Source organism: Panthera pardus, unplaced genomic scaffold (assembly GCF_024362965.1).
Source record: "Panthera pardus isolate Hobbes unplaced genomic scaffold, ASM2436296v1 HiC_scaffold_15, whole genome shotgun sequence".
Taxonomy (NCBI): Eukaryota; Metazoa; Chordata; class Mammalia; order Carnivora; family Felidae; genus Panthera; species Panthera pardus.
In genome coordinates this window covers 43,520,650-43,546,589 of record NW_026526710.1, presented here as the reverse complement: position 1 = coordinate 43,546,589, position 25,940 = coordinate 43,520,650, and the positions used below count along the sequence as shown (strand labels likewise).

General features: G+C 43.5%; 1 protein-coding gene across 1 annotated transcript in view; it reads left to right on the top strand.

Moving 5' to 3' along the window:
* Positions 1–11,067: 11,067 nt before the first annotated feature.
* KCTD1 (potassium channel tetramerization domain containing 1) overlaps positions 11,068–25,940 on the top strand; it is a 186,496-nt gene continuing 171,623 nt past the window's right edge. Inside the window, exon 1 of the mRNA XM_019465496.2 lies at positions 11,068–11,197. Within this exon, the coding sequence (XP_019321041.1) occupies positions 11,189–11,197 (9 nt within the window). The 5' untranslated portion in view covers positions 11,068–11,188. The remainder of the gene's footprint in view (positions 11,198–25,940) is intronic.

Sequence of the window (25,940 nt, the reverse complement as noted above, 5' to 3'; positions counted from 1 at the left end):
CTCAAATACTAGCCATACTCCTTTGTGCATAACCCTAAGGAAAGTCTAGATTTGGCTTTAAACACGATAATCGGGTCATGTACTATAATTTATGTCTACAGATAAATGATAGATTGGATCAGAGAGCCAGTTCAACTTAAAATTTTAGAAGTATAACGGGGTGCCTGGGTGGCTCAGTCGGTTGGGCGACCGACTTCGGCTCAGGTCATGATCTCGCAGTCTGTGAGTTCGAGCCCCACATCAGGCTCTGTGCTGACAGCTCAGAGCCTGGAGCCTGTTTCAGATTCTGTGTCTCCCTCTCTCTCTGACCCTCCCCCGTTCATGCTCTCTCTCTGTCTCAAAAATAAATAAACGTAAAAAAAAAATTAAAAAAAAAATTTTTTAGAAGTATAACAATAAAGGCTGTTTTGGTTTTTCCTAGAAGATGTTTCTAAACTGAAAACAGCCTAAACACGAAGTTTAAAGGGGATCCAACTTGAGTGCTGAGATTTTGTTGTGAAGACCAATATTCCACGTCACTTTGGCGTCGGAGGAGAAGCTACCTCTGCAGAAAAAGGCACAGACACACACACTTCATGTCCACTTGCCTTCATGCCACCTGTCAACATTAGGGCAAAGAGGAAGAGCTGGATATCTGAAAAATGGAAACAATAAAATGAAAGGTAATAAACAGGTGAGATTAAACAGAATCATATAGATACAATGGGCCTTCATTATAAGCAAACGAACTCTGAACTTGAAGGAATCTTAGGGGTGTGTGTGTGTGTGTGTGTGTGTTTAGCATTTTCTTGCTTTTGTTTTAACTGTGGTAAAATATACACAAAACTTACCATTTTAGCCATTTCTAAGCATTCAGTGGCATTAAATATATTCATACCCTTATGCAACCATCACCGCCATCCATCTCCAGCACTTTTTCATCTTCCCAAACCGCAACTCTGTATCTATTAAACGCTACAACTCCCATTTATTCCTCCCCTCTGCCCCTGGCAGCCACCATTTAATTTTCTGTTACTATTAATTTCATGTAAGTGGAATCATCCAATAGTTGTCCTTTTGCTTCTGGTTTATCTCACTTAGCACATCTTCAAGACTCATCCATGGTGTAGCTTGTGTCAGGAAGCCATTTCTTTTTAAGGCTGAATAATATTCCATTTTATGTATATCCCACATTTTGTGTATATGTTTGTCCATCAGTGGACATTTGAGTGTTTCCACCTTTTGGCTCTTGTGAAGAATGCTGCCATGAACCTCAGTGTACCAACACCTGATGGAGCCCCTGCTCTCAATTCTTCTGGGTAGGATCATTGCATTTAGGATAAGTTCCGCAGGCCCTTGAAAACCTGTGACAAAAAACACTAATGCCAAACTTACAAAATCACCAGATCCCAAGGGCACTTATTCCTCCCCTTACCTACCTATTAACAATCTCAGTCTTTTCTTTTCCCTGTTGGTTGTTTTCTAAAGTGTCCTTTCTTTATATTCATTCACTCTTTCATTTATTCATTCATTAACAAGTATTTATTGGGCACCAGCTGTGTACCAAGCATTATGTTAGGCCCTGGAGACACAGAAAAGACAGATAGTGTTCCTACCTTGTGGAAGCAGATGGTAATCAAATAATAAACGAAAGCCTAACTATAAATCAATTGGTAGTCTGAAGGAAAAGTCCAGTAAACTATGAGTGCTTATAACGAAGAGCACTGAGCTGGTCCCACTGAGCTGGGAAGGGCGGCTTCCCTGAGGAAGCAATATTTGAGCTGAAAGATGAGCAGGAGTTACTAGGTTAGGGGAGGCGGCTCCCATGCAAAGACCCTGAGGCAGCGAGCTGAGAGGTAAGAGTGAAGACTCGGAGTATCAGGGCAACCCAGACTAGAAAGAGAGACACTTGTTGTGGGTGCAGAGGGTGATGGGCCAGATCAAGCATGGCCTCAAGAAATCCTGGTCTTTATTCCAAGAGTGGGGAGAAACCATCGAAGAGATTTGTTTACTTTGAGAGTCTCCTGAGGGTCAGAGCCCTTCTATCAACAAGAGAAGTCTATTCCTCCGAAAGCACAGGAGGAGGTCTCTGTCTCTACACTGCAGGGGATAGTGGCAAACTGGCTTGTATTCAATATTAGGAGTCATACTCTTTTGGAACTTCTCCTGCTATCATCCAGACGACGACTACTATAGCTATGGATGTGGAGTTTAGAATTCCAAACCAGCCAGGACTGTTGTTGACCACCAAGGACATTTGGAATTAAGCAAGCCAAGTGTAATCAATTCTGATGCTTTAGGCTATTAGAACACCCATGGGGCTTGGGAGAGATATTTCCTCTTTATATAAAATGGTACCATTGTCTTTGGGTGGGGGTGCTGTCGTCTCCCTTGCCCTAATGTATCACACAGTAGCCTCTGCCAGAGGCGAAGTGCCTGACTACCCGGATCAGGGTCCAATTCGGTTTGGGAAATCATAGAGTCATTAAAAAGAATGGAATTTGTTTGCATTTGCAGGAACAATTTCCTTTTCTTCCCTCGAAAGGAAATGTGTGTATCTGTACCTATAATTCATTGGCTACTGCATATAGAAACACACACAGGCAGAGAAAAGAAAACTGGAAGCATCTTAACAACTTTAAAGTGTTAAACACAGACCCTCCGCGAGAATTTTCTGTGATGTGACACATGATGTATAACTGGGCAGGGACTGCAAGGCTTTCATCTTGTGAAAGGTTCAAGTTTCACTAAGCTTAAATTGGGTAAAGTAATTACAAAGAGAAAGGGCTATGGTTTCCTTTGGATGATAGCTGTCTTGTGTACACAGCTTGCCTGGGGGAGGCAGTGCCAGCACCCCCATTAGGTTTTCCTGGTCTAATTAGGAAACATACACAGTCAAGTTTCTCTGGAATTAAGAGCCAGCTAATTAGGCCGTGAAGATGTTCGCCTAGAACTTGCATTGCTTGGGAAACACCTTTCCCTTTATTTGTCACCAACAGAGGATGAGGGAGGCCCTGAGAAAGAGAAGAAAGATGTGATGCAAGGTAAAAACAAATGGGCATAGAACATCAATATGGTAACCAAAGAACGGAGACCTTATCAAGGGCTATTGTGTCCATTCAGCCTCCAGGCACTCCTGCGTTGGACGCTGTGAGTGGAGCCAACGTACAGGGATTATGACCGAGCACAGTGTTGCAGCGGTATTCACCAGCACAGGAACATGGGGAAGATATTTTCTTCTACTTGCCTGCCTACCTGCCTCCTTTCTTGTTTCAAAAAATGAGGGTGGACAAGGGCAATACAAAGGTTCGACCACACCACTAATGGTTCCTCTTCCTTCAGGGCAAAGTCCCCCCTTTCCCGTTCACTTGTAGGACAGAAAAGTCTTACTCAGGTTTCCAAAGACCGCTGGACCTTGTTTGATGTAGCTGGGTTATGGGTTTGACTAATGGACCAACACATCAGAGAATGTCAACAGCTCCCAGGAACCAGACTCTGTCTACAGAGACACCATGATAGAATCTCAGAAGACCTTATGAAGGGGATGATATCAGAGCAACTCCAAGAGTCAAAGTCTTCATAGAAAAAGGAAAGAGAAGCAGAAAGAGGAGAGAGAGGAGGAAGAAGACACTTTCGTGGGAGAGTTTATCATTCCCACTGGGAGCTTGATATCCTACGAATAAGGAAATTGGTTGACTTGACTTCTGTTGCTTTACTTACTGAATTTGTGGCACAGAATGAATTGTTTGGAAAGCTCATTCACTATTTCGGTTTATATTTGCTTCCTACAAGAGCCTGTTTTTGATCGAAGAAGCCAAAGATGAGTACAGAGTAGACAAAATTGAGAACAAAATGACTGGTTATAATATTTGCATCATTTTTTCTGTTCTGTGGTGTGGTGGTGGTAAAACGTAGGTAAGGTAAAATTTACTATTTTAATCCTTTTGAAATGTACAGTTCAGTGGCATAAAGTATATTCATGTTCTGTAATTATCACCACCATCCATCTCCAGATCTTCCCATCCTCCCAAATCAAAACGTTGTACCCATTAAATGATAACGCCCCATTCCCTCCTCTCCTCCAGCCCCACTAACTACTGATCTGCTACCTGTCTCTATGGCTTCAACTACTCAGGGTCCCCCATGCAAGTAGAATCAGATGTTTGTCCTTTTGTCCCCACTACATGTTGACATGGCCAAAGAATCTAAAACTTAGCAACAACTAAACCCAAGGTGTAATGAACAAAACAAAAACAACATATCTACTAATACTGATCATTTTCCAGGTTCTGAGTTAGATGATTTCTCTTTTATATTTTACATTACTACATAAAGATAAGTTTTTAAATGATACATTTGTTGCAGACCAAAGATTTACCCCCTTCCACCCAAAAATATTTCTTTCACAAGGGCTTACCATAGCAAGAAAACAAGCAATTCTTGTTTAGGGAATTTAGGGAAATTTTTGTCCACCACTTTGGGGAAATGAGGAGTAACAGAACCATAATAGTGCTTTACCTATCAAAATATTTCAGAAGAAAAAAAAAAAGACTGATGAGTTACTATCATCATCTTATAAGCTCTTTCACAGAGCCTTTGTTTTGTTTAGGGACGTGAACAATTTAGAAAAGAAATAGACACACAGGCTTTGTTTTCTCAGCAGGAGCTGCTCTATGTTTGGTACAATGGATATGGTTTTGCTTTTTTCTTTTTAAAAAATTAAGATATCCATTATCTACAAAGCAACCTTAAAGGGACAGATTGAGGATTTAATTTTAGAATTTCATGTCTGAGTCTCATAGCCAGATGGTCTTTACACAGTGGAAGTTCCCTACCATCATTCATAATTGTTTCTTATCACTACTATCATTAATGTTATTATTAAGAATAATGTTGAAATCATTTAAACGCCCATGTGGAATAGTCTTGCTCCCCACCTCCCAGTGCCCATTTTAACCGATCGGGCTGGTACTCATTAAGACTCTAGAAACTGCTTTCTCTCTTGATAACTTTAAAGAAAGTATACAGATTCTTGCTTCCCATAGCAATTTGTTTATAGTGGCTCTTACTAAAACTTGAAGACTAATATGTTTGTTTTGTGTTCAATTATATTTTTGACCAGATTATTTTTATTACTAAGTTTGTTTTTAACTAGAACATATTCATGATTCTTTTTCTATTAAATACATTTTATGTTTTTAACCATGGGATGATCCCATTGAATAAGTTTTATAGGTTTTTTTCAGGGTGGAGCAGGAAAAGGTTTTTTAAAAATTGAAATATGACATCCATATCATTAGAGTTTTAAAGTTGGTAATATGCTTAAGGCAGACTTTTTATGGTTAGCAAAGCTGAGAGGTTCTGACACCCAAAGGATGTACGAAGAGATAACTTACATAAATGTATATGGTGCCCTGGAGGGGCCTCGATTGTATTATGGGGTTTCTCATGAACGGCTTTGGTTCAGACGGAACAGTGAAGCAAAGCTAAGTGGTTCTCTACCGAATGGGCTGTGCATGAGACGCGTTACCCCGCAAATAGAAGTACCTTTCAATGCCAGCTGGTTTACTATGAGGTGCTGAAATAAGAAACAGAACAAAATAGCTAATGAAATGTTTATCTTATTAAAAATGTTTCCTTAAAATAACCACCGCATTGCTTTAAAACGGATAGCCTAACAGATGACACGGAACAGTCTGAAAGTGATAAGGTCTAACGTTTGGGAAAGAAGAATACACATAAGTTAGAGAATGTAGAAACTGGGTAATACAATATATGGTTGATTGATTGATTAGACTACTTCTTAGAACTTTGAATCTGCCCTGAAATTCATTTCCTCTAATACTCAAAACTGTATTTTTTTTTATTTTGCTTTTATGTATTAATTTTTTTTTGAGGTTTATTTATTTTTGAGAGAGAGAGCGCATAAGTGGGGAAGGGGCAGAGAGAGAGAGGGAGACACAGAATCCGAAGCAGGCTCCAGGCTTTGAGCTGTCAGCACAGAGCCCGACAGGGGCTTGAACTCACGAACCGTGAGATCATGACCTGAGCCAAAGTCGGTCGCTTAACTGACTAAGCCACCTAGGCGCCCCCATAATTTTGCTCTTAAAATACTTGCTTGTACTGCTTCTACAATTCCTGAAAGACAAAATATAAATAACTGCATATAAGCTATAAAATGCATATAAGATTGCATTTTATACAAGCAATTGTACAAAATGCTTAATTCATTGTTTTACATGTGTGACGCAGTCTTGTCAAAATCAAGGATCTTTTTTTTTTTTTAATTATTATTTTTTTAATGTTTATTTATTTTTGAGACAGGGAGAGGCAGAGCATGAACAGGGGAGGGGCAGAGAGAGAGGGAGACACAGAATCTGAAACAGGCTCCAGGCTCTGAGCTGTCAGCCCAGAGCCCGACGCGGGGCTCGAACTCACGGACCGCGAGATCATGACCTGAGCCGAAGTCGGACGCTTAACCGACTGAGCCACCCAGGCGCCCCAAAATCAAGGATCTTAAAGGAACTGAGTTTTCCCTAGTAAACAGCATCACAGACCTAGGATTGTTCATGGCTAGCATTTACCTTGGAGAAAATCTCATTTCCCTCATTATTTTACATGAAAAGGTGAGGGGTCCATGTGATTTCTAGACGAAATAACAAAAGGAGATGGAACTATTATCTTTTGAAAAGGTCGTCCATGGGAAACATCAATTAATTCAGTATCTCCCATTGCATAAATGTTTCTTCTGTTTTTCTCTGTTTAAAACAGTAGTCAGGGTATCTGACCACAATTACGTTTTGATTTCTCAATTCGCCTGTGTCACTTCATAATGTGAGGTTATGAGCAGGATTCACATTGCATAGCTACAGAAGAAGCTTTGATGAAAGACTGAAGTGATTGGATGGCCTCGGTACAAGGACTTGGTGTCTGTTTCTATTCAGAATTATGGGTGAGCAGAAATTGATGCCCGTCAGCTGATCTGCCACCATCAGAAGACCTACCTCTTCGGAACATGAGATATCACAGACTCTAAATATTGATGGCGACTTAGAAAACTGTTACGTTTTCCAGAGGCTAATTATAAACAGGTGGCAGTTGGGGCCAAATCTCCAGGAATCACAAACCCATTCTGTTTGAGCTTGTTAATGCCTCTATTCAACTTCAGGAAAACGTGCACATTCCACAGTATTACAGGGAGTTTCAGGTTGACTGATAAGAAACAGGTGATTTCCTCCAAAACACGGACTCAAAGATAAAATAACATAATTTGCCTTCCTGTGTGGCAGGGCCTTTCCTGGTAGTTATAGGTGAATCCTGCTGAAGCAATGATGGAAATCATCTCATTTAGTGACATATAGGGAGAAAATGTGGCAGCCTTGCTGTGCCCAGTGATGTCTATGCATGTGCAGGTTGAACCCAGGCACTAAGGCTTCTCTCTTCTTCTGAACAGAAAGTACAGTGGGATTTTTAACTTTGATTGGGGTGTCTGGCTGCTTCAGCTAAGGGTTCTGCAATTTCACATTTCATCTCAGCAAGTAACATCCACATCTTGTCAAATTGCCACCGAGAATGTACTGCAGGGCTACCCCTGGATCAAGCCGTGATGTTCTGCACAAACTTGTGATTTGAGGGTTCAGCGACCACAATGCTACCCAATGAGCTGTCCCCACGTTAACAGTAAAAGGGACTGCCTCTCTCTTTAAAGGACATCCGTTTTCTCTTCCTCAACGGTCATGGCGCTAAACTTTTTTCCGCCAAGCTCCTGGTTCCAATTCAAAATATTCTATCATAGCTTTTATGCCTTAAAAACTGGTGGAACTCATTTTGATAGCGAGACCCTGGGAGACAGAAACAAAGGTCTGTGTTTTCTTTCTGATTGTTTTCTTGCTGACAATTTTATTGCCATTGTCTTCCGTGTTGCTAACGGTTTTTAGGCTGCTGCTCTCACTTCAACTATTTATTGAAAAAGGAGCTTAGAAGGATTTTTAATATACTTCCCCCCCCCAACTTCTTCATGATTGGTGAAAAAAAAAAAAAAAAGCACTGTAGAGATCACAAACTGCATGCATTCACTTGCACAGATATTAGTCAGATAAAAAATACTTTGAGGTAATTTCACAATTGCACGGGCTGATGGAAGCGAAGTTGGTAAATTCGTATCTTATACTTGGCAAGACACGGACCTTGCTTTTCACATGCCATTTCATTAAAACTCCTTCTTAAAATGTAAAATAAGTTGTTGTCATCCTTGATTTGAAGGTTGTGAAGTTTATTCTTCTCTTTGTATTGCCTGGTACAAAATAAGTTTTCCTTCTGAATCCTCACAGTCTCAACTTTGAGTCTCCTTCAAACTACGAGAAAATTAGGATCCTCAACATGATAAAATGAGACTTGACTCTGCAGTCCATTTGCCATTGGGATTACCACAAAGTCAGCAATCAACTGAAAGATGCATCACTTTAAAACGTCAGTTACCTTAAGCTTAAAAAGAGTGTCTTTTTGTAAGTGATATCATTCTGAAGTATTTAAACACCTTTAAAGCGAACATCTCAGAACTTAATTTGTTCGAGTGAATATTATTCTCTTCAAAGCAGTTATCTAGGAAACCAAAATCCCAGTAATTCCATTGCTTAAAATATTTTGCCAGTAGTCTTCGGTTCATTTAGGAATTAATAAGAAAATTGGCCTCATTGTTTTTAGTCATACTTTCTTTTTTGACTCTAAATAGTGTAAGCATCTTCATTATTCACTTATTCCCAGACCTGATACCCATTTTTTTGGGAGGGGTGGGAGGAGAGTGCTTGTTTCCAAAAGTTAAACCTCAAAGGACAGGGATTTGCTGCCATGAGAGATATTTAAAAGATTGTGCTAACAGGTTGTTAAGGACAACTCCAGAAAGGGAATTCTGGAAGTATGGTTTTTAGGCCATGTCAGTATAATTTAGAATGCTGTGCAGTTTCTCAAGCTGAGTGCCTTCAGGGGGGTACCACTCACCTTTGTTCTACCCCTACCCCTCCTGGCCTGATCTTGGTCTTGTCACTGACTGGCGTGTGACCTTGGGCAAGCTGCTTCCGCTTCCTCATCTGTAAAATGATGTAAAGAACTAGAAGTCCACAAATGATCTGCCCAGCTCTAACATTCCAGGAGAGTGACACAAGGCCCTCCAGACTTTAATAAAAGTGGTTTGGAGCCACACCTTCTATGTATTAAGTCATATCAGTGTCTTGTCTTCTCACATCCTCCTATATCAACATTTAGTGCCATTTGGGGGGCAAGAACAAAGTTCTTATTCAACTGAATTTGGGGTTTCGTGACCATTTAAAATTTTTCATTGCTGATTAGAGGATGTATCTACCTTGTGTTGGGTGGGAGCAGGGGAAGAGAAAGATAATGAGCAAAGAAAAATGTGACTTTGTTTCATGTTGTTTTGGGGGCCATTCGTTTTTTCTTCCTACAGGTCACTGATTTTCTCAAAGCAGATACCCGTGTCATGTGAACTTGTGTTAAAAAAAAAAATCTACCAACGCCCTGATTCTCATAATGACATTAATCACTCATGTTGCTATTACACTGATGTGATTGGCGATCTTTTTTAGAACCTTGAGCCTTCCCTTTGCTGCTGGGATTGCAGCAGTTTCTTACCTTAAAAGAAAGATGATAGTTTAAAAAAGACTTCCTGTGAAAGGCTGCCAATTGCAGGTATTCACAGGACATGTCTGGTTCTATTTAGGGTTTTCTCTTTCTTTCCTTCTTTCTTTTCTTTCTTCCTTTCTTTTTCTTTTTCTTTCTTTCTTTCTTTTTTCTTTTTTTTTTTTTTTTTAGTTTCCTTGGCCTTACAGCCTGGTCTTTTTCATAAGAAATGTCAGCAAAGTCTTTGAATTAATGAACTGTGAAGTGCTCAAAAAAATATACCATTTCAAAAAGTATCCTGCAAGGATATAACACTAATGAAAGGTGACCTCAGAGTTACAACCAAATATCCCACTGTAACTAGAAAGAATTAAGATAACGACTGACTCAGGCACAATCTCTTTGAACAAAGACCTAGAAAAGAAGTAGTGATGAGGAGCGGGGGAGATAACTAGAGTTGCAATCTGGGGAAATGTGTTTATGTTAGACTCTTTAGCTCTGTTGAGCACTTCCGTCAAATAATGGAATTATTCAACCCCCCCACCCCCACCCCCATAAAAGGTACCAGGTGGAGAGAAGCAAACAGAAGGGAGCTGGCGAGATATGTTTAGAAGGTTGATCAAATAAAACCTAAATGGCAGGTCTTTGGCTACACCTAATGTAGGGTTTGTTTTAATTTTGCTATTTTTTTAAAAAATGTGGTGTAACTCCTTCAATCTTTTTGCAATTCTGCATGGTTGAACATTTGAAATGAGTTTGTGTATCACCCCCAGGCGCTGATTCAGACTTGATTGGGGCAAAGCAGACTGCATGTGCTTATTTTTATCCACGTCATTTGGGACGTTATGTCGCCAAAGGAACCAAAAATGTGCTGCTCTGTTGCCAAATTATCACCTATCCTTTGATCAGACAGGGCGGTGATCCTCATCAACAAGTTGTGCGACCTTAGTGTAACAGCAATGTCAGGTCAACTTGAGAAAGTGAAGAGAGAGCCCTAAACACAAATAAAAAGAAACAACCAACAATCCTTATAATTATCATCATCTGCTGCTTTTCCCTCTTTTGGCAAAGAAACACTCCATCCATTTGCAGAAATCGCCCGCGGAAACGTTACATCAAAACTAATCACAACGATTAAAATCAGCTTTTCTGTGCAAGAGGAGGGTAAAAAGCAAGTTGGAGGCTGGAATAAGACTGTTTTTCCACCAAAAAAAAAAAAAAAAAAAAAAACCTGGAAAAAAAATTCCTATATGTGTATTTATCTATACGTATACGTAGAGCTTTATTTTTGAAGGAGATCAATTGTCTGCCCAGTGATCAGTTAATTTGATTTAAGTTTTATTTTGGAGATTGATTTAGACTGGAGGTAGAGGCATGAGCTAATTGTATCCTGATCCTTGCCTTGAGGGGTTTCAAAGCCCTGGAGCAACTCTTCTCTGTATTTTGTTCTGTCTACCTTAGCCAAGCTATTGCATTTCTCTCTGGTGTGGCGAGCCGAGCAGATCGCTGGGAGAGAAATCGGAAAAGGGGGGAGAGGAAAAGGAAAAGGGGACTTGGAGAGAGACTTTGTGCTTCAATGTTTCAGGTAAGATCTGACGGTTTGGGTTTGTTATTATTTGCTAAGGAGGGTATGGCTGGGACTTTGGGCGCAACTCGCTTTTACGCATGTGCCAGGCATGGGGCGAGAGCGCGGCACACTCGCACACACACAGCCCGCCGCGGCGGCTCGGGATCCGCTCGGGCCGGCGGCGGGGCAGCGGCCGTTGCCTGCTCCGGGGCTGCTTCTGCGGGTTCTCGGCTTTCTTCCTCGAGCGGGAGCGGGCGCGAGCGGGGCGGAGCGGGCGCGGCCGGCGGGGCCGGGGCCGGGGCGGCCGGAGCCCGCGCGCCGGGGCCCGGTTCCGGATCTGGAAGCTGAGCAGCCGCGGCTCTCGGAGCCTGTGCCAGCGCCGCCCGCCCGCCCGCCGCTCGCGCGCCAGCCTCCCCGGCGGCCGCTTCGCCGCGGCTCTCCCCCGCCCTCCCCTCACCCCTCCCTCCTCGCCGAGCCGCGCGCGTCCCTTTCTTCCCGGCGCAGAGCTCCGCGCCCGCACAGCAGCCCCGCCGAGAGCCTCCCGGCGCCGCGGGCCCGGCCCGCCGCCGCCGGCCCGAGCGCCCCCAGCCGAGCGCAGCGCCCAGCGGGGCGCGCGGGGGCGGCGGCGCCCCGGGCTCCGCTCCTGCCGCCTGCCGGGGGGTGGGGGCCCGCCGCCCCCTCCTCGCCCGCAGCCTCGGTGGCGCCCCCGGACGCCCAGTGAAAGACGCCATTGTGGCTGCCGAGCGGATCGGGCCCCGAGGCGGTTTTTCCTTCCCCTTTTGCCCGGGCCGGACCGCGCCGCTCCCTCTTTGTGAGCCGCGGCCGGTGCCCAGCGCTGTCCGCCGTCCGTCTCCGGCCGGGCTGATCCGGATTCGCCGCCTCCGCCCACCCGGGCGCCTTTAAAGCCCCCTCCCACCACTCCCTCCCTTTTCCAGCCCCCCCCCCCCCCTCCCTGGGTGCAAACGTTTCATTTATTTTTAAAAAGCTCTCATTCCTCTTCCTCCCCACCTCCTCCCCGGATAAAGGGCACGGCACATGCTCCGGATTAGAAGTCTCCTTGGGAGGCGGGGACGGGGGAGGGGGTGTCGGGGTGGGGGAAGGATGTGAGCGCTGCAGGTAATGGCTGTGGCTTTGCTGCGCTCGCCTCTACTCCGCGATGCCTGCAGCGCCGAGTCCGAGTCCGGAGCCCGCATCCTTCCCTCCCCTTCTGGCGGCCAAGGTTCCCTTAAAGGGACAGAGTGTCCCGGCCGCCTCCCGTCTCCGCGCCTGAACCAGCGCTTGGGGCACGGAGGTGGGCGGGAGGGATGCAGTTTGGCTCCTTTCTGACCTCTTTCCTCCCCTCCACCCCCCCACCCCGCCGCCCCTCTTTATTGAAATGTGAAGTGTGCTTCCTCTCCCGCCCCCCAGAGGGACCCGGCTGGAAAACAGAGTCCGAGCCTCCTCAAAAAAGAACGGGGTGGGGTGGGGGGCGCGTTCTGGCGAGTTCGCGTTAAAAGTGAGGTCGACCCCCAAAACATCCAGGGAGAGAGCACCAGACTTGAGGTGCAGAAATCCCTTACCTGGACGCGTGCTCCGCACGGCCGCCCCAGTACCGAAACTTCCTAGCTAGATCGGGTCGGCAGTGTCTGCCTTTGTGCTTTCGAACACTTGCAACTGTCGTGGAAATGATTTTCTGGTATCAAAACGTTTTCACCGTGACTGTGCTTCGGGGGCCGGCTGGGCGGAAACCAACTAAGTTAGCAAAGTTGCAAATGGGGCTGTCGGCTTTGTGCGTGGAGAACAGCACGCAGGAACTGCCCAGTGTCCCCGTGGCACCGGCTTCGTCGCTAAGAGGTGCACCGCAGTAGGCAGCAGTAATTTGGTACAAATGCTGCATTACCTTTTAGATCATAGAGAACTGGCGGCTGCTTTCAAGCAAATCTTTGACGTGTGTGTGTGTGTGTGTGTGTGTGTGTGTGTGTGTGTCCTTGGTGGAACTGGGAGAGACATAACAGTTTAACATACTCATTCTTTAAGAAACGTTTGCCTTCTGTTTTCAATCAACTAAGCTGGCAGCTAGAGATACAAGTTTATTTGAGAATACCCTCTGGGTACCAAGCATGCTTGGATTGTTTTAGCAAATTAAAAATGAGCAAAATGCTTTTACCTTCTCAGCAGTAGACTCCTTAAGAGACCTCCTGTTTTGTGTGTATGTGTGTTCTTTGGAGAAACATCTTCTGTGTTTATCTCAAATGTGTTTTTAATGTGGAAAAGGAGAAAATAAAGGATTTTTAAAGGCTGAGGCTGATGCCTTGCATGATTCATTAAATCTGATTTTACATCAAGGAATTTACCTGCATATGTAGGAAACCGTGGAATCTAATAGCTAACCTACTTGGTGAATTTGAAATAGTAGTGGGTCCATTTATCTCCTGGATAATGGGCGATGTGCCGATCTATTCCTCGTGTTTATATTTGTGTGGCATTTGGCTTACCGTGAGGGGCTGGTGTTCAGGAGACCGCACACTGGCTGCAACAATTTGGCTCAGGAGTCCTGCTGCTGCTTGAATGCAAAGAATTGTTAGCGATTGTTATGATGACAGTAGGTTTAATGTTTACTAATTAGGTTGCAAAGGTGACCGCTGAATTTTAAAACTTTGCATCACGGAGAAAACTTCATTGGTTTTAGGCAATATGATTACAAAAAAGAAAGTAGGCAAAAATATGATACGTTTGCTGGGAAGAAATTTTGAAGTGGATCGAGCGTGAATGATAGTTGGCAAAAAATCTCCCACCACAGTATTCAAAATGACTGCAGTGATTTTGCTGTATTAATTATGCCCGAAGCACAATATAAAGTTCTCTAACACACACTAGAGGTCTCTCTTCTAGCTGTAAGATTTTCATATTTGTAATTCTTTGCCAGGGCTTGCATAGTAGGGGTGCGCAATGATAGCTTGGTTCATCCTTATTTAAGTAATAGTGATTTACTGACCATCCACATTACTCTGATGTGAGGTATTTATTTCGGAGAATATTCAGTAATTATGGTACAAATTATACTACCTAAGTACTGGGAAAGTAAATGTATTAAGACTTCTACTAGATGATGATGAAAATGTATTATCCCATTTGTTAAATAGCATTATGGACCTTTTGGCATACGATTATTTATCCAAAGCAGTTTGTTGTTAAATGTAAAAGTAATTAGCAAAAGATGTATTGTATCCAAGAACTTTCTGAAAATTAAACTTCCATGTAGTTCTAGGTTTAGCAATAAGTTGTTTGCACAAATGCTTTCTTTTCTCAACATCTTAAAATCAGAATGATTGTTCCCTAATTCTGAAATGTGGTGTTTTCGGCTAAGATCTTTTCCATTTTGAATCATTCAAAGGATATTTGTTTGTGAGCCATCAGTTCATTAAGTCTTATATTTAGTTGGATCTTAAACTGCATTTCCGGACCTTCTTTGGGACTGCAATTTACAGTTTCCCAAGCAAGGGGAGCTCTTATTTTCTCCATCTTTAGGTAGAACCATCTTGGGAATAAAAATGAAAATTTCGGATGCAAGCACGTTTGCTTATTTTAATAGCTTACTCATGCAGAAGCGAGAAACAATTCAATTTTCTTAGGCACTCTGGCTTTTCATTCATAAAAATATACTAGATGTAAATCACGTTAAGCGTGTTGATGAGTTTGATTTGAGATAACAGTGTGGAAGGCAAAACAGAGAGATTATCCTTTAAGAATAACAAGCCAGTATTCATTCGGTTCATTTATTGATTCAACAAATATTTATTTGTGCCTGCTGTATACAAAACACTGTGTTAGATGCCAGAGACCCAATGGTGAGAAAAAGCATTCAGAGTCCCCAGTCTCCTGGAGCTTAAGATTCACATGGAGAGAGACAGACGTTAATCAAACAGTTGAACAACGATTAGAGCTTTGAAGTACAAGGGACTTAATCAGATTTGTGTTTTGAAAGGATAATTCCAGTGTTACTGTGGGCGATGAATAGTGGCACCAAGAATGGATGAGGCATAGCCCTTGGAAGACTATAACAATCATTCAGGCAAGAGAAGATATAGCTGAGGTTCAGGTAGTAGCAGGGGAAACAGAGGGATGGAAGGTAAAATTGTAGGCTGTATTTAGAGGGTGAAATTGACAGAATGTAGTAAAAGGATTGGTTTATCAGTGAACAAGAAGAGAGATGCCGATGCCTAGGTTTCTGATGTGTTAACTGAACAGACACTGGGATTCTGAAGACGGGGCAGATTTTGTAGCTTTCGCTTCATTTCTAGTAGCCAGAATGAGGAGCACTGATGAGTCTCATTTACATCCTGTGTAACTGAGCTCCCAAGGGAAACCGGAGTTCCTCCAATCTCTCCACTTGCTTGACAATTGTGTATGGAGCATGTACCGTGTCAGGCGCTGATCTCCCTGCTCTCACCCTGTTATCCAGGGTGCCTTTTCATTTATGAACTAAACCGCGATGGTCTGTGTATCCAATTCCAGCTAAGTTGGAATTCATCATTTTTTAAAAAAGTTTCTTAATGTTCATTCATTTCTTGAGAGAGACAGAGTGTGAGTGGGGGAGGAGCAGAGAGAGACGGAGACACAGAATCCAAAGCAGGCCCCAGGCTCTGAGCTGTCAGCACAGAGCCCGACGCGGGGCTCGATCTCACAAACTGCGAGATCATGACCTGAGCTGAAGTTGGACGCTTAACCGACGGAGCCACCAGGCACCCCCTCATTTGAATAGGCCCGTGTTTAACCTTCTGAAAGAGAGTCAAGTCTGTGCCTTACAGTGCAGGTAATTGTGTTAAAAGTTTCATGAACATATATTAAATTATTAGAAAACTTCTTCAACCACGCTTTTTAAAAGCCCACCGACATACAAATAACTGGCACAATTCTTAGAGATCACTCAGTAACAGAACTTTTCAGAACCTCAGCACAGTAGCATTTGTTTGTTCTGATTTGAGTTAGCTCTGCTTTCTCCCCCTTAGTTAGATTTTAGTGCCTGTGTCCCCTCACTTTTTGTACTGATCCTAGGCTAGTGTGTGTCTCAGTACTACACTTTAATACTTATGTGGAACTGTTTTCGGTATTTCTAATATTTTGTCCATTCTTTCCATTCATTCTTATTTCTCTAAAACGCGTTCCCTCACATTGCGCCTCACAAGCACGTGCAACAATCAGGAAATAGTGTTTTGCCCAATATGTTATTCACCACCAAAATAACATTGGCTGATGAACAGTAGATTAATTTTAAAAATAATCTTAAAATTAGGTATTCAGTTTTTCTTTCAACTTCAAAACTGATTTGAAAGAGAATTTCAGTGAAAGAAATCTGCCATGAATGCTTATAATAGCCTTTCCCCTTTCTGTTTGTACTTCTAGGAAATTCCAGGTTGGAGCTCCTTCCAAGAAATTCGGGTTTCAGTTATTTCCAAGAAACAATTTGAAAACCACTCTCTGCATAGGAGTTTGATACACAAATGTGATTCCATAGGATGCTTTTTTTTTTTTTTTTTTTTTTTTTGGTGGTTCTCATGTGGGTGGCCCTGAGGGCAGGCTGTGCTTGGACAAACATCTTCATTTCAACCAAACACATGGAGATCCGTTTCTTCTATAAATATGGGAATGAAAATAACTCTCCAACCTGCCTTATAGGATGTGGAGAGGCAAAATATGAGTATGTATAGCAAACTGATGTGTAAATAAATAGCATCGAGCCAGCCTAAGGGCAGTTTTTCTAAAGGATCCATCCAAATTCTGGCCCCTTGCTGCAAATAACGGAGGGCAGTCTAGACTACTTTAATAAACCCCCAAAACAGCACTGTAAGCCGGCCCCCGTCTTACAGGTGTATGAAGTAAGGAATAAAAAGATTCTGTGACTTGTCTGAGGTCAAAGACTAGGCTACTGGCATAGCAGAGATTCTAGCCCAGCGAGCTGACTACAAACCCCTACCCACCATTAGCCACTCTCCTGTCCCGCCTACACTTCTGCTTCTTTCTGTCCAGTAGAAACTATTTGAACACTTTTCAGAGGCACTTGGCACAGAGTGTTTTTCTTCTCTGCCACCAGCTTCCATTCGTCGTCTCTTCTCTTCTTCCTGCTCCCGTCCACCCTGGCATCCCCTCACTGGCACCTGCACCTTCCCTGCTCGTACACAAGAGCAGAGAGAGAACAAATGAAAAGCGATTTGCGGTTGTTGTGATCATACATCTGAATCGCTCCCTAGCTGCTGCTGAGCAAATCATTCACTCTCCCATATCTGTCATGCAGGCCAAAATGCTGATTTGTTTTCCATTCAATGAGAACCGACGATAATTCAGGTCTTGCTGTCGACACTGAGGCTGCTGTTAGGAAGAGTTAAGAACTGAAGAGAATGTTAACTAGATAGATTTCAGATGCTTGCTAGAGGAAGTGATATTCTTCCTGATCAATCTTTCCAAAGCATCTGCTGCTACATTACGTAGTGTTGTGTGGCACTTTTACTTTGCCGGGATTCTGTGCTAATGGGACAGAAAATGTGTGTAAAATGAAAGACCCAGACTCTGTACATGAGAAAAAACATCTACATAACCCCTGCCAACCCTTCTCTCCTCCACCCGTCCACTCCCACTACCCACATTCAAATCTCACTCCAGCTCTAACTGTATTATCTAGTGTAAGTTACTTAATCTCCCTAAGCTTCAGTTTTCTGAACTGTAAATGAGACAGGAAGAGTCACTCTAAATGAGATAATAGTATAAGGTCTTTGTAAATGAAATAATATAAGATCATTGTCAATGAGATAATAATAAATCCTAGGGTGGTTCTGAGGACTGGATGCATGTGCCTGGCACGTAGTAAGCACTCAGAAAATATCCATTTAATATCATTAAATGGGACTACGTTTATTCCTCTTTGCTTCCTTAGTTCCTGATATGTGCCTGGCACACAGGATAAGTGCCCAATAAATAATTACTGGATACATGAACACAGAATTTCAGAGAACACAAGACTAAGGCCAGATGGTGATTTCACTTCCCTGTAAGTACTTTTTGCCATTGACAGGAGGGTCCAAGTTCTGCCAGATGCCCTTGCTGGATAGTTATGGGCTTATTCTAACCAATTCGATCAACCATTTGGGAACAGACTAACTCTGATCTGGGGAACTAGTAATGCCAAATAGGGCATTGCTTCAAAGACATCATCAGCTTACCTTTCAGTTACTCACATGATAGTCCTTCTGTGCACGGTTGTCATGAGATTTCCAAGATCTGCAGACATTTAGAACTGATTCTGTGAAATGATGAAACCACTAGGTTCTGAACCCATAATGGGAAATCAGTGAATTTGCTTATTATACAGCAAAGAAACATCGGAACAGATCTGATACCCATTCCATCCAGCAGATGGCAGTGGTATACATTCACAAGCAAAATTCTTGGCCTAGCCTCTGGTCTTTCTCTTACTTTCTCACCATTGCCCCACCCTCAGTGGAAAGGGAAGCCTGAGCCAACTTTAAAAACCTCCTTTGGCTCCTTCACAGAAACAACTGAGGCTCAACAGGGGTGGCTGGAAGAATCCACCCCTCGGAGTTACCCATTTCCCCCTGTGCTGTGGACCAGGGAGGGGAGAGAAAGCAGGCACGGTGGTCTATTCAGATCCACTCGCTGTCAGTTTCCCAGAGACAAGTAAGAGATCTGTTTTCCTATGCATTTAAGCAAATCAATACAAGGAAGTGCTGTCAACCTCTGGCATGCAGGATGCTGGCACATGCTGTGCGTTAAGAGCATCTGCGTTGCCAGTTAGTAATCAGGAATACTAGTGAAGGTGATAAGCCATCTGAGGCAGGCATGTGCCACCAGGGAATGGAACAGTCGTGTGCAACTAGAGACTCGCATGTAACCCTCTGATGAGGCATACTGACATCAGCTGCGTCTTCGACTTGCTTAGAACCGTGGACCCACCATTAGCTGTATGACCCGAAACCTTGGCTTCACCCACCCCTGAGGGTTGTGGTAAGAATTAAATAGTAACACCAGTATAGCACCTCCTATGTGCCAGGATGTTTTCCAAAGACTTTGTAATATAGTATCTAATCCAATTTCCATTTGTCACCCAAATGGATGACTGTTTGTATCTTTGGTACTGGATGGTACTGTTAGTATCTTTGAGATGAGGATATCAAGGCCCAGAGAGATTAAGTAACTTGTCCAGGGCCGCATACTGGTGAGTGACAGAGCCAGGATTTGGATGCTGCACTCAGGCTTCCATGTTTGTGCTCTTAACTCCCAGGTACAACTGCCTCTTCTTAATAATGGTTGCTACCAGTAGTTAGTAAGTATTAAGCACTTTTCTTGTGCTAGGAATTTCATGTATGTTAGCTCCCCTATTCCTCTCAGCCACCTAGAAGGTGGGTGTCATTAATCTCCCCATCTTAGCAAGTGAAGAAAAAAATTTTTAATACTCTGTGCCCCCCAGGAAAACAATTTAATGGGGGAGATTGTACTATATTACAGTGCTAAATGGTGGGTCCCTCTGTAACTACTAGAGTGATTTAGGGATAAGAGAAATCAACAGTGTGAGTATACGGGGGTTTTGTTCAATTGTATAAGATAAGGCACATGAAAAAAATGTTAAATGTCTTACCCTTTAAAATTTCTATCAGGGCCTTTAGGTATTTATAACCTCAGAACCATTTTCAGAAATTGTGAGTGGCCCGCAAAGATGGGGGTTGGTCTTATTTCTGTTTAGCACTGGTTTCCTCTCCAGAATCACTGCTCATCATTTTTTGAGGAGGTAAGAAGGTCCAGGTGTTTTGCCAGATGGCCATCACCTTCCTGTATACATGAGGGCCAACTCTTAGCACAGCGCTATTGCATATGAGTTCCAGGAATTCACATGGGGAAAGAAATTCACCTGCTATATGAACTAACTCAACCTCTGTCTGATCAGAAATGCCCTTCCAACTCTGGGAACAGGAAGCAGGTTTTAGAATCTGCAGTCTAATGACTTTGGACCTGACCTTTCTTCAGTATGCTTGAATGAAGTTGGGGAGAACAGACAACTCTCTAGATGAGGGCCACAATTTCAGAATGAAGCCTTCCTTCATGCTGGCAATACTATAGTTCAGTGGTCCATAGTATTGAGAAATGGATCACTCTAAGGTTGCACAAATTAAACTAGCTAAGAGCTGCAGGTGGTTTTCTATAGGAAACACAGATCTTAATTTAGACCTACCTCTAGTGTAGCTCATCCCCACTTAGTAGAAGGACCCATGGGAATTCATGACCAGTGGATTCACGGGGACCCCGCCAGTCATGTATATTGCTGGGCAATGAACCAGAGCTGACCAAGTGAAAGAATGGAAGTTCTGTAAACTTCTACCTTAAGAAATCAGAGACATTTCTTATCATTTTTTTTCTTCCAATTAAGCCTTTGTGCTCATGCAAATCTTTGAACAATGTTATTCTTTCATTTCTGATATGCCTTTATGTCTAAATGCATTAGAAACTTAAGACTATTTTTGGCTAAAGCACTTTAAAAAGCTTAATCATTTAGCTCTGTATAATTGTTTAAGGGGTCTTCTTTGTTTTTTTTTTTTTTTCCCCCTTTTTAGGAAAATTCCGAGTCGAAATGCATTTTAAGATGTAGGCCCAGATTCTAATTTTACTTTGGAAACATGCACCCAGATTCCTTTGAGTCACATTTTTGTTTTCATTGTACCATTGAAGTATTTATATATCCCGAATTTTTTTGCAACTTTTTTGCAAACGACAAATGCATGGTAAACACCATTATTCTGCTAGGGAATGGGACAGATACGCTTTTTAACACTTGAAAATTATACCTTCTGATAAATCTGTGCTGACCCAACAACCATTTATTACAAAAGTAGATAAAGTGCTCCTGAGTTGATTGATTTATAAAGCTCTTTGCAAATAATTGCTTTAAAAAAAATTTTAATGCTTTTATTTATTTTTGAAGGAGAGAGAGACAGACATTGAGCGGGGTAGGAGCAGAGAGAGAGGGAGACACAGAATCTGAAGCAGGCTCCAGGCTCTGGGCTGTCAGCACAGAGCCAGATGCGGGGCTCGAACTCACAAACTGTGAGATCATGACCTGAGCTGAAGTCGGATGCTTAACCAACTGAGCCACCCAGACGCCCCCCCCCCCCAATAATTGCTTTTAAAATCAGGTTTTAAATATGAGTTTAGATAGCCAGACATATAATACAGAAACTTAGGGTCAGTTTTTTTTTACTTAAGAGGTGATGATACAGCTTCCATGTGATCTATCTTCTCCTTTCCATTGCTGTCTACCTTTTGGCCTCATAATTACTTTTCGGTAACTCTGTCAAAGCATGGACAAGGGGAAAGAAAGGAAATAGTTTTCAAATACATTTCTCTTCCTTTCCCTCACCCCCCTCTCCACAACTTGATAAAGTATGTTGGAAAAAAGTCAGCTCTTGAATCGTGCTAACAGAGGGACATAACAAGATGAATAATCCAAAGGAATAGGCAATCCAAAGTCATTTGTATTCAAATCTTGATGTGATTTATGAATTAGGCTAATATTAAATTTTGCAATCTTAATTTGCACATTACAATTGGACACACATTTTTCTTCTCCATTTCAACTTCTGCAGTCATATTATATGACCTTAGCATTTACACGAATGACTCATCTCACCCCTTAAGGAATAGTCTTTCCCAGATTTGAACACGAATCAGACTTCTCAAAAGTATTTTCTAGCTCAATGGTTCTGGACTTTCAGTATGCATCAGAATTGCCTGGAGAGCTTGTTCAGAATCCTGCCTCCACCCTGACTTTCTGATCAGAGAGGTCTGGGATGGGAGCTGAGAATTTGCATTTCTAACAGGTCCCCAGGGGATGCTGATAGTGCTGTCCCAGGGACCATACTTTGAGGACCTCTCTTCTGGGGAACAGAAGGCCCTAGGGATATTCCTAGAGAGAAATAAAAAGGATTCATCAGTCAAGTAGATTTGGAGAACACTGTACCTTTCTTTGAAGTCTTGTTAAGTATTTCAAAAATTTGTAGAAATCCTGCAATATGTGAATCAATTTTCTAACTCATGCTTTCTAAACTTAGTTGACCACGGAGCCCTTTATTGTGATAGTAGCGTCAACTATTACCGCTTATGGAACGCCTTAGGAAGGGCTGCCCCACTTCACGGTGCATTGGTGGGCTAAACTTCAGTCCCCCTCCCTCCATTTCTTGTCACACTGGCAGCCACCTGTGGACACACGCTGGTGTCCAGCAACCTCTGGCTCCAGCCTCCTCCTGCTGACCAGAGTATCTCATTCTCCGACTCGTTCCTACTAAACCCGCTTTTCCAGCCTTCCCTGCTTCCTCTCTTCTTACGTCTGCGATCCTCCCTCCCTCCCTGTCTGCCTTTCTTCCTTGTCATCTCTCTCCTTTTCAGCCATTTCCACAGCAGACTCACTAGCACCCTCAACTCCTTCCTCACGTGGCCCCCTCTGTCATTCCTACCTTGCCAGTGCAAGTCCTGGATAACCTTTCTCTTTCCACACTTTTGATCCTGGGAGCCTGAGTGACAACGGGTGGAAGGTCACCTAATTCTTTCATTGGCGCCATTGCAAAGTCGTTTCGTCCATTCAGCTCGCAGAGACTCCCTTGGTTTTTACTGTGTCAGGCACTACCCTCAGCCTTAGAAATAGCAAAAAGCAAGCCAAAAAAAAAAAAAGAATCCAGAGTCCCATGGAGCTTACATCGCACAGGGGGGAATGATAACTTCATCAGATACCACTAAGTACTATGCAGAAAATTAAAACAGTGTGGTTAGGCGAGACGTCCACAAGGAGATGACGTTGAGGCTGACGTCTGGATGGCCATCACGGTAGCTCACCTTGCCTGGCCCCTTGGTATTGCATGGCAGCCCCCACTTTATTCTTATCCCATTCCCCGTGGAGGCTTTTCTGGATCTTTTTACTCCTCTCAAATTCCAAACCCATTCCCACTTATCAGAAAAGCTGGCCTCATGATTATTGAGAAGCTGTCTCCTCTCGCCACTCCCTGACGCCAGAAATCCCATCCGTGGCTCCACTAGTCCTCTCTGCCTTTTCTGCTGTGCCTTGTCTTTCTCCTGTCACTGGCCCCTTCCCTTTAACCAACAGCCATTTGCCAAACAATCCATCTGTTTGTGCCCCCCTGCCCAATTCATGTGTTTAAGTCCTAACTAGTCCCCAGTGTGACCGAATTTGGAGTAGGGCCTTTATGGAGGTAATGAAGGGTAAACGAGGTTGTAAGGATGAGGCCCTGATCCAGTAGATTCCACAAGATTAGTTTCCTCAGAAGAAGAGACACCGGAGAACTTGCTGTCTCAACAGCCATCCACATGCCAGGAAGAGAGCTCTCCCCAGAAGCCAAATCCGTCAGCCTCCAGAACTTTAAGAAATAAGTTTAGGTGGTTTTTTTTAAAGCACCCCATTCTATGGTATTTTGTTATAGCAGCCCAAGCTGACTAAGACACGAACCAGAATACCCCTCTGCCTCCTGCACGGGCCTTCCTCCCCTCACGCCAGTGCCCTGCCCACGGCAGTCTGGTGCCTCACACCTTCCTCCCCCTTCCCTCCCTCGTAGGTCATCCTTCTCAAATCACCTTTTATTTTAGAGTGTGTTCTTGTGCCTTTTCAAAGTGGAACAGCACTTCCAGACCTAGGATGTTCTAAAAGGCTTTATTTTTAACTTTTCTTGGGATCAGAACCTCTGCAGTCTTCCATAGTTTCACGGCACTTGACTGACCTTAAACACCACATTCAATCTCTGCTTGTCCCTTACATCCAATCCTGTAGCTCAGCAAAGTTCTTCCCCCCCCCCCCACCCCTTCTTTTTGGTCAGTTCCTCAACTGGATGTTTTTTTGAAACAATTTAGAGAAATAGAGAAATTTCTATTTTGTATTTCTCTACCACCACACCATTGGTTTGTTACCTCTTTCCAATTAGAAAGGTAATAGCCCTAAGCAGGCGTGGAAGTGTAACAAGCAAGACTGGGAAGACGGTTGATTCTTTTTAAGGAAACTTACCCTCCTAGATTCTATCTTCTCTGTTTAATTTAATTAGAATCCCATCAAGCATTGCTTATTTGGTGGCATATTGTCCCAGACACATGCTCCATAGGCACTGGATCTCCAGGGGAAGGTCATTGTTTCCCCGGATCGACTGTAGCGTCAGGACCCCAGTTCCTCTCTGTGAGGGAGGGGCGATAAGAGCTAGAGATGAAGTAGAATCAGGTCAGTTCACTTCACTGCCGCCATGGGTGTCCTCCAAAGCCTCTGTGCTGATCGTGGAGTTTCTGGGTCTACCCCCATCTCACCTCCACAAAGGAAGCCAAAAATTCCTATCCAGCATTGCAGTGATTTCAGAGAAACCCCAAGATTCCACAGGGCACGGAAGAGTGGCAGGCAGAGAAGGGAGGACTGACTGAAGGATGTCGATAAAGCACTTTGCATAGGGCCTGCCGTGCATAAGTGCTCAGAAAATGATAGTGATTTTTATTGACGCCATCATCATCATAATCACTGCTGTTGCTCATTGTGCGTGCGCGCACACACACACGCAAACACAGTTGTGTATGGGTGAGGATTCTTTCCGGCTCTACCTGGAACCTACGAGGATTGGAGGAACTCAAGATGAAGTTGTGCAGCTCTCGGTGGAGATCTGACACCTGCCATTGTAGTTGCCTAGAGGACTGGTAGGGAGTCACTGAGCTGATGCTGTAAGAAGGCATGGAGATGACGCTGCGTGTCTTAATCCCATCAGATTAAGTGAGTAGGTACTTACAAACAGCTAAGTGTTTAGGCAAGCATGGCCTGCCAGAAGGAATGCACCAGGGGTTCTAGGATGAGGGGTTGTCATAAATTGGGAGTGAGGGACATTGGCGACAGAGACCAATGGGGAAGTGAGAAAATGCAAGGGAACAGAAGATGCGTCTCAGCTCCCAGGCTGCCTGTGGAGGATTTGAGGAGCAAAAGGCCAAGCCAACAGGGAAGAACATGCCCTGGGAAGAACTCACAAAGCCGAGAGTAAGCGAAAAAGGGTAGAGGAGCTCCTGGTGTAAAGAAAGTGTATTTTTAAAAATCCAAACTGTACAGGGGTACCTGGGTGGCTCAGTCGGTTAAGTGTCCAACTTCGGCTCAGGTCATGATCTCGCGGTTTGTGAGTTCCAGCCCCGCGTCCGGCTTTGTGCTAACAGCTCAGAGCCTGAAGCCTGTTTCGGATTCTGTGTTTCTCTCTGTCTCTTCCCCTCCCCCACTCGCACTCTGTCTCTGTCTCTCTGTCTCTCTCTCTCAAAAATAAAGATTAGGGGCGCCTGGGTGGCTCAGTCGGTTGGGCGTCCGACTTCAGCTCAGGTCACGATCTTGCGGTCCGTGAGTTCGAGCCCCGCATCAGGCTCTGGGCTGATGGCTCAGAGCCTGGAGCCTGCTTCCGATTCTGTGTCTCCCTCTCTCTCTGCCCCTCCCCCGTTCATGCTCTCTTTCTGTCTCAAAAATAAATAAACCGTTAAAAAAAAATTAAAAAAAAAATAATAAAGATTTAAAAAAATCCAAACTATACAAGTAGAATAATAGACTCTATGCTATGGGTTATAAACAACCAATTAATCAGGACCGTGTGATCAGGCACTGTGGGGTTCCAAGGAAGGCAGAGCCTCTGCCCTAGATGCTTGGAATCTTGGGAGGAAACAACATAAATAACAGGGTTGCGGGGGGCAGAAAACAGGGGGCTGGAGGCCCAGCGGT